Source organism: Opisthorchis viverrini (assembly GCF_000715545.1).
Source record: "Opisthorchis viverrini unplaced genomic scaffold opera_v5_40, whole genome shotgun sequence".
NCBI classification, from domain to species: Eukaryota; Metazoa; Platyhelminthes; class Trematoda; order Opisthorchiida; family Opisthorchiidae; genus Opisthorchis; species Opisthorchis viverrini.
This window is the reverse complement of record NW_008751694.1, coordinates 247326-256852: the sequence shown is the minus strand read 5'-3', so window position 1 is coordinate 256852 and position 9527 is coordinate 247326. Positions and strand designations below refer to the sequence as shown.

The 9527-nt window shown below is 45.1% G+C and overlaps 2 protein-coding genes across 2 annotated transcripts in view; one reads left to right on the top strand and one right to left on the bottom strand.

Annotated features, from left to right (window-relative positions):
* Window positions 1–271: 271 nt before the first annotated feature.
* Window positions 272–9527, top strand: part of T265_02872 (hypothetical protein) — a gene marked incomplete at both ends in the record, with an annotated part of 20621 nt that continues 11365 nt past the window's right edge. Inside the window, one exon of the mRNA XM_009167225.1 lies at window positions 272–420. Coding sequence (XP_009165489.1) covers window positions 272–420 — 149 coding nt within the window. The remainder of the gene's footprint in view (window positions 421–9527) is intronic.
* Window positions 2220–9527, bottom strand: part of T265_02873 (hypothetical protein) — a gene marked incomplete at both ends in the record, with an annotated part of 15644 nt that continues 8336 nt past the window's right edge. The window contains 3 exons of the mRNA XM_009167226.1: window positions 2220–2708; window positions 3374–3632; window positions 5605–5742. Coding sequence (XP_009165490.1) covers window positions 2651–2708; window positions 3374–3632; window positions 5605–5742 — 455 coding nt within the window. The remainder of the gene's footprint in view (window positions 2709–3373; window positions 3633–5604; window positions 5743–9527) is intronic.

Genomic DNA, 9527 nt, shown 5'->3' with positions numbered 1-9527 from the left:
TAACTGCCTCGTTAGGGACTCGCCGACACCAACCCACACGAGCTATGGTTCTGAGACAACGATTGTGGAACATCTGAAGACGTCTCAGTTCCGCTGCTCGAATAGACCAAGTCTCACAGCCATAATGTCCAACAGTGTCGATAAAAAATCGGTCTTCGAAAGGGAACTTGGCTGGAACGATCTAGGATGGAGTTTAGGACAGTACTCCTATTCATTTGTTGCTGGTCCAAAAATTTGACAAAAATCGAATTCCGCTCGGAGGAATTATCTAATGGCCACACGACCGCTGTTGACTGGAAAAAACTTTCTTCGAGAAGTTCGCGCCTGGCGGCTTTTGCAGACTCCAACAGTTGTCCGTGGCCCAGGTCTACACGTCGAGATCGATGGATGGAAAATATCTCGCCGTAAAAACCACGCAGGGTGAGTCCTTCCCCAGCAGTGACGGGGCTTATCTGGAAAAGATCCATAGTCATCCTCACTATTAGACCCATCACCAGAACGATACGCTTCCTTGTCAAATCAGCTTCATATGCATTTGTCAACTGGAGGGCTCTCCTGGAAAGGGGTACGCCAGTCAAACAACGAAGCGGCTGTCCAAACGGATCTTGGCACACATTTCAGTGTGTGATTAACAGTTTGATTTCGACCCATCTACGCAACATAGGAAATCAGGTGAACGTTGGGCGGACTGTTAAGCATACTTAGGGATTTCTGTCCGAAATCAAGTGGATACAGAGTTTGACTCAATACCGAAGCTATTGGCATTTAAAGGTTAACTTCGCTCACAATGAGACAACGGGGGCTTTCAGGACGACAGGATGATGACATCAGCGTAGTTTAAATCTGGCACCCAGGGTTGGGAACTCAACTGGACATCAGACTAGCCCTCCAAGACCCATTCAACGGATAAACTGAGTATGAAGTTCAAAAACACCACGACCGGTGGAGTCTTATCATACACCTGACACAAAATCGAACTCAGATGTTTTCTCAGTGAATACCAGGACCCGAACGTCCACTGATGAGATGAACTCTCCTACGGGGATTTGATTATCAGATACGGAAGCGAAGAAAAATGGTCTCCCGTCTAAGGATTTCACATTGAAGAGGTTTCCACTGTAAGAAACTCAACTGTATCTGCACATGAAAGTGAGAATGATGGCAAACACTTTGGGCAGGCGAAAGTACGTTGAAGTAATATGCCTGCCCACTTGAACGAATTTCCAGAATTGTCGTCCGTACAGTGGCATAAGCAAGGGAAAATAGTTACAAGGTTGCTAAAAACTCATCGACAGACCACAACCCTTCTTGGGGCTCATCAGGTAGACACAGTCCCCCAGTTTCCCGTCCAATTCAATCCAAATCGGACTGATTGCGACACATAAACTCATTCGAAAATCAATTTAGTTTTCACGAAGGACTCAAATGAAGCTCTCGTTTAAGATGTTCAACTGAATGCGCTGCACGGAGGCCGCCTCTAGTTTCTGTGATATCTCGAATATCGTGCCAACTGAAACATGAGGCGGATTTTGTGTAGCATATTCACTTGAAGAATACTTTAAACGAGAGATTCATTAGTCTCCTGTGAAAACTCAGTTGATAAACCAATGCGTGTATTCGTCGAAACCAGTTCTATTCTTGTGAAGTTTCTGTGCTCGAATATCGTGCCAACTGAAACATGAGGCGGATTTTGTGTAGCATATTCACTTGAAGAATACTTTAAACGAGAGATTCATTAGTCTCCTGTGAAAACTCAGTTGATAAACCAATGCGTGTATTCGTCGAAACCAGTTCTATTCTTGTGAATTCGAATGCACGGCATTACGCCGCGACTACTGTGGCTGTTCTACTGGTGATGAATCACCTCTCGACTTAACTCGAACCATCTTAAACCAAGAGACGAAATTTCGCACCTGCCCGATAATCCGACGAATAGAGGTGAACCTAATGCATTCAAACAAAACAACGAACACTACTTGACCTACACCGATTGATCGCCGTCGTGGAATATTGGTCTGAACCAGAAAGCTGGTGAACTCACACTAGGTTATATCATGATCCAGCCAGCAGTTGGCCCACGACTCACCACTTGACGGATTAGTGGCGATCCACTACTGTTGGACCGTTTCAAATTACAGACGACTTGGTTTCTCAGTAGTGTTGTCCACCTGTGCGAGTATTCAGTAATAACATAGTGGATAGTTCTGGACGACTCTGAGCAACAATCGCCACTGGTTCGGAATGGAACTGAATGGTTCACACTAAATCACCAACAAGGGTATGAAAGTTAGAAGTGTATGAAAGCATTTTTGCACAATGACCATTGGTCAATTTTGAAACAATCAAAAATGATACCTTCAGGCAGACAGGGACTGAAAATAATGCCTTCAGTGGTACAGTTTCACTCGGCTGTTGCCGTGTTTGTTTCGACAAATTTCCGTTCGTAGTGATTTTATGTGAGTCACTGGTTGTAGCCACGTCGCAGATTGCCAGGCCCACACCAGAAATAGAGCAACAGTGAAAAGGAAAAGGGAATACCATCTAAATTTCACAAGTACGGTTTCATCGAATGACGAAATACACGTGTGCCATAGGAGAGGTCGGCCAGACCAGCGATGTAAGTAACTCTAGAAATACGTCATCACTCGAACTAGTCCGGAGACGGCATCACCTTGAGGGATTCGTACGCGGCCTTCTCCAAGGCTTCACTAAAAAGCAAAACAAATAAAAACGACTAAACAAATCAGGTTTAGTGATTCAGGGGACAAAAAAGGCTGTGAAGTGGGATGTGCGAATCGACCAAAGGATGCAAAGACAACAGAGAGCTCCTTCATTAGAAAGAACACTACCCTAAGAATAACAATTTCAGCGGGACTTTTCAAATTCAATAGGAAATCCGGTGCGGGATGACCACTTCCGCAACCTTCAAACCGACCCCATTTTCTCGTCTTTTGAATGTTCTTCTCTTGCACAGACCATAAGTACCACATGATCTGATTGGTTCACTGGTTCACTTCAAGTTTGTTACAACAAGCAGTCATATATGAGACAGATGTTAAAAACGACAGCTCGAGCAAATTACATAAAAGAATGACACATGAATGTGAGACCTCGTCCATGGTCCAAGCTCCTAGACTAAACAGCGGTTGCAGTTAAGAGAAGGAGGGGAAACCCAGGTACACTCGGTCTCTTTATTGGGGCGGTGCACGCATGTTCGCATGATCATCCAAGCCAGAGGCACGTTTAGCGAATGTGGCAGCATAAAAAAGTTGCCTTCATAAAAGTACGACTTAAAGAGCAGGATTCAATGGTCGCCTGTTACATTAGGTAGAAGAAGTAGCATACAACTGAAAACCCATTTAATTTCACGCACCGGTCATCTGGATGTGCCACCTGAATAAGGGCGTAAGCACGTTGACGTAGATTTCGGCCAAATAGGTAAGCGATCCCGTATTCGGTTACAACGTAATGTACATGAGCTCGTGTGAGCACTACTCCCGTACCGCGCTCGAGAACAGGGACGATCTTTGGTCGCCCTGTCGGCGTTCTTGAGGTCAGTCCAAGGATTGGCTTGCCCTTCCCGTCCAAGCTTATCGCCGCACCGCGGATGAAATCGACCAAGCCTCCGACGCCTGAAGATCGAATCGCATATTAGCGAATGATGTACAAAATAGTGTCAAAATAGGGTTAAAAAAAGTTGATCAAAATTCAGGGATATACCACCAAACAGTTTAAAGATGGTAATGGACAGTTCGCGAGTTTATAACAATCTTATGAAGGAAAATATCTCGATATCTGAAGTACATCCTCAACAGAACCCTGCCACAACCTGTATATTGCGCACTCACACGAAGAACATAATAAACGATAGATTTATTCGTAGACCGGTTCACTTGCAGAGCATGTGTGAATAGTAGAGGTTTATGAAGAACCCAGTCTTTGACCGGTTTCCCGATGGTCTACACAGGTACGAGCAGTTTATGAATGGGTCATTCCGTTCCCAATATATACTGGTGAATAAATAGTGCATAAGCCCGTTAGGATGAAAAAACTCGGAGAAAAAGTACAGCCAAATGAATTCAGTCAGTTCACTTCAGGAATGACCACACAGGGAAGTCACATCTCAGCGAAATTCACACACACAGTTCCACTTTACTTTCGAAGGGAGACTACTAGATATCCGGCAGCACAATAACCAGGGTGAAATGGGTCGATTATCCGTTCACCACCCGAGGATCAGTTGGCCATGATAACCAGCCGGTAGAGGGTGTTCTCCGTCGGATCGGATCGTTGAGACCGCCAAACAACGAATTAAAGAGTTTTATTCTCTCCGGGTGATTGCTGCATGAATTCACAAATGTTTCTGCCCACTGTCAAGCTGGTGTTCCCACCAGTTTATAGTATCAGTTGCACAGTTGTTTGGTGACAATTGAAGGTTGAATAGAGCTGAAGACTAATGTACTTTAATGTAAAAGATGTGAAAAGCGCAATTCATGTTTCGGCTGTTAAGTAATGGGAATTGTGTTTAAAAGACCGGAATAAGTTGAAGGTCCTGATCATTGGGACATCTGTGCTTGGGTATGGCATTTAAGTGTTGTTCTTTTTTGGAAAGCCTTCACGGATTCCGCTTAGAATTTTCGCTTTGAAGAGCTTACAGTTATAGAAGTCAGTCAAAAGTAAAGACGATTAGCTGCTTGGATTAAATGGGCAAAGCGCTAGAAGCATTCGTAATATTTGTTAGGTTCCAAATACCAGTTGCCTGTTTTAAATAAACCCGTAGAGGTTACTATGGATTTGACTGACTTTAGTAAGGAACTACGAATGTTGACGATTAAGCGACTCACTCCACTGACCAGTGATTTGTTCGCTTGTTCTTACAGTTCTTCGAAAAGTACAATCGCTGAATGCCATGACTTTTGTACCTGTCAAGGTGATCATGCTAGCTAACCAGAGCTGGTATTTTTGTATGAAGAGGAGTGATGTGCTCAAGGTTATGACTACCGACACTTCACTTTTACGGTGGACAAGCACTCGTGTCAATGCTGCGATTACTGCCTAGGACGATGATATTGACAGTGTGATGCCCGCAGGTGAGTGTATGTCTTGTTTTCCATACGTTATAATACACAGGGAAACATTATAAACGCGATACTTCGTCAACTTGTTTCAGGTGCGAAATGCTCATGAATTCGAAATGTACATTGCAAGCTGAGTGCTAATCTCACAGGGATAAATCTAGCTCATAAATATCATCGTTTACTCTTGCCAAGAAAATCACAAAATGCAACCAAAATTTTGTCGCAGCGTACCGGTAGAGCTAACTCCGGGACAGTTCACTTCAAGAGTGTGCTAGCACCAAATTATCAACTTGAATAACGCAGTCAGAATAACCGAGTGCGGGAAATTTAGTTGTATCACAAACATCACATGGCTAATGAAAAGGCTGGATGCAGAAGTTAAACCTCCATGAACGGAATATTCCATCATGACTTGCCAGCAGATTGGCAAAATAACAAGCACGCAAGTGGCAAACGATTAGTATATCCAGGATGGAGCTCCACTAAATGAGTTTGCCCAAAACATGCACATACAAATCTAGCTTACCAGAAAAGATAGAGTTGCCCAAAGAGTCGGCAGCCACCTGCCCTGTGAGGTCGATCGCCAGACAGGTGTTAATGCAAGTAGGTTTGGGATTCTGAGCAATCGTCTCCGGTCGTCCAAGCCATTCAATATCACACATGTCTGTAAAAATTCGTGTTGAAAAAATCCACTTTAATTGCAGAAAGATTTCCCAGTGACTACGCGTGTTACGTAGATCAGGTAAACGATGCAACATTCACTGAACTTATAAGAACTAACCTCATAGCAGCATAAAACAAAACGGAGGGTTCAAAAATGTATGGATTAGGGAAAACAAAAAGTTGCTTCGAACGAACAGGGGTAGATTGCAGATGAGTCTCAAACTATCTGTTGAGCATCTAACCGCCGAGGTTCAAGACCGTTGTGTACACGTGACAATTGAGACTTTATCAAAATCACAATGAAAAATAATCGGCAACCCGTACAAAACTGTGCTACGATGCACTGTCTGAGGTCATCGACTAGGGAGTAAACCAAGAACAACTCTAGGCGAAATGTAAGATTGAAACTAGACAGTTCTAGCCAATCAGCAGGGATTGTGGTCTCCGACTTGCTGAAGCCATCTTCAGTTGTGTTACGTCGACAGTCCTTTCAGTGTATTAGGACGAAGCATCGAGCTGAATTTATGCAGACGATGGTTATAGGAGCCTTGGTGATATCCCGCATACATCCTTAGTTCTCAGCCAAACATAATCTGATGCCACGTTAGCTGTGGCGTGGCTTCATTGGGGATTTCGCGTTAACGGCTACAAACGACAGGGCAGATGAGAGAAAACAGGCCAGTGCTGATGTAATCATCTTTCTCTTTCACATATTATTCCCTGAGTCCTTTCAGATCACCTCAACGATATTCTCCGTATTGACCCAGTCATTAGGAGGACGAATGGATACGTCCTCCATTGTCCCGATTGATACGAATTCCTGGGCGTCAGACTCACGTTGTATAAAGGCTTCTGGCATCACTAATAACTGTCATCTTACAGAAACAAGTAGAACCTTGGTCCGAAATTTTGAAATATGGGGCTGCGTCGGCCAAGTCTTTACACTTCATCAGGTGTTAGAGAAACGCCATACGAGTCATAATCTTGGCATTCATTGAATTCAAGAGCACGTACGAGTATGTCGATCGGTCAGTGTTCTGAACCACAGTCGTTTAAGGGAGCATGCGCCAAAAGTTTGTGAGCACAATCCGGTCCCAATATTGACATAATTATGGGCATGTGAGAAAATATGGTGATTTCTCTTAAAGCCTCCATACAAAAATCGGTAAGGGTGCTCGAATCACGTAAGTCTTATAAAAAGCATATCACTGGGTCTCGAAGATCGCATGTACCAGACTACAGTAAGGACGGTATTGCCGTATGTTTGCGAAACATGGACTCTGCGGACAGATGATGTGAGGCGTCTTGAGGTTTCTGACCACTGATGCCCCAAAAGCGCTGTTGGCGTCGGATGCCTCCAACAAATGTGTAACGAAGTTATTAGAAAATGGATATTTTGTTGTGTGGCACGTAATTCGGTCGCGGAAAACATTCAGCACCATCAAACGCGGTGGCCCGGTCATGTGTTACGCATGCCGAACTATCGACTACCCAGACGAGTGTTGTTCTGAGTCATTATCGTCATCTGCTACAACAATCGCGCAATTGCCGGACAGTGGTCAAGCTGCAATAGATTCATTCGCCGAAAATGTGGGGAGGCAGAACAGATAGCTGTGTACTACAGGCGGTAGCTTATATAATTGGTGCATAAACACAGGGGGTCAGTATACTTTTCACTGGGGAGAGCGGGAGGGGGATATGCATTGAGGGCGAAAGCTTAAATGCACGAGCCTCACTGAGGACGCCACTGGGCCATTTCTTACAGTCTCTAGCTATTAATGTCTCGTCTCGGGATCCTCAGCCACGGAGACGGAAATGACCAGTGCGGTTGAGATCGCTGGCAATGACTTCCATACTTCTGGGCATCTTCTTCAGAAAGGTGAAAACTGCGAGGATAATGTATGACTTGGTGGGAAGGTGTGAAAGTGACAAGAAGGTCGGATCCGTCGACGCAATCCCAGAATGCTCGAAATTTATTGAGGGCCGCAATCCCTCACCAAAGTGGCAGTAAGGAAGCCGTCGAGCGTCCAGGTCAGAAAAGTAAGCTGCGCTCAGACGGTCAACCAGTTCAGCAACTTCCGACGACAATGAGTGTTCAGACATGCCACAGAACCACGGCCGACTATGATGGGTGTTCACCCTACACCGATCGGACAGCTTCGATCAAGGTCAAATGTGAGTTTTAGATAATGTGATGCCCTCTGCAATTCTCGCACTCGCTTGTTCACAATAAAGCTGTTGTGCTCCTAGCTGACGAGTCATTTTTCGACAATAAGGCACCGGAGTGGGAACAACAGAAGGAGATAACGAAGAGATTATGTTGTTGGTGTGGTCGCTATTAGAGGATGATAACCCCGCCCCGTTTGGCTGAAGACATTGTAATAAATGAATTCAATCGATAGCAGTGTAGTTCATGCTGTCAGCTTCTTTTCAGATTCATTGGGTGCTTGGAGAGGTAGGCATCTCAGAATGTTTGCGACAGACCAACAAAAGGTCTCATCCCTTGCCCACTCTCCTTCTCACTCTAAGGCTTTCGATATAATTAGAAAAACCTTGTGGTTACGAGGCAGGGAAGCACCGGAAAAAACACAGATGTCACCTCTGATGATAACGTCCAGTGAGTCACTGGGGTTGTCCGCCCTACCGCAGATATTAGGGCACTTCCGCTGGATGTCACTGATGTTGATAGCGTGAGATTTGAAATTTTTCAATTGCGATTTCGTCCTGTGAGTGAAGCCAATCTATTATGAAGGGCCGAGAAGCACAGCAAAGCTGTTTCATACCCATTGGGAATCATCAGCATCTCAAGATACTCGAGGTTTCGAACCAGCCACCTTCCGGTCAGTGCTTTACCAACTAGCAGTTTGGTCAAGAGCGGCTCACTAACACTGACAAACTTGCACTTGCATCAGCTATCTGAACGTGGTGAGTTTGAATGCTTTCTAGTGTTCGTGAGATTTGTTTTCAATTGCGATTTCGTCCTGTGAGTGAAGCCAATCTATTATGAAGGGCCGAGAAGCACAGCAAAGCTGTTTCATACCCATTGGGAATCATCAGCATCTCAAGATACTCGAGGTTTCGAACCAGCCACCTTCCGGTCAGTGCTTTACCAACTAGCAGTTTGGTCAAGAGCGGCTCACTAACACTGACAAACTTGCACTTGCATCAGCTATCTGAACGTGGTGAGTTTGAATGCTTTCTAGTGTTCGTTTAATTGTCTGACGAATCACGAAATCGGATAGGAATGGAGAGTGGATATCACCATCGGAAGCCATTATTTGTACGGAAACTTTTAGGGAACTCCGGGTACGCTCTCACACACCCACAAAGTTGAGAATGTAAGTTACCACACTGACTAAATTCCGTAGCGTTCCTTGATGAACGAGTCAAATGTGTCTTCGTTCGTTCAGCTGTAACAACCTTCAGTTCCTGGCTAGCATATGACCCGAAGGAAGCAAGAAGGCTGAGATACTGCCAGTCTGCCCAACCCTAGACAGCAGTCGAGATGCAGAGGTTGGGTTCAGAACACAGACCTTCCGGTCCCGTCACGAAGAGACTGGACCTTACCTGGGTTCAGAAGACCTTCCGGTCCCGTCACGAAGAGACTGGACCTTACCGTGGTGTGACGGTTTGCGCACCTCAGCGATCCATTGAGCTAGCTATGAGAGTGTCCCGCGACGCTCACAGAGTCTCTCATACCAGGTTGGTCAAAGGTTAGAGGTCTGACGAACACAGTCTCCTGGTCCTCCAGGTTGGGGGTTGGAACATGTGGCGACTTGTTCCGTA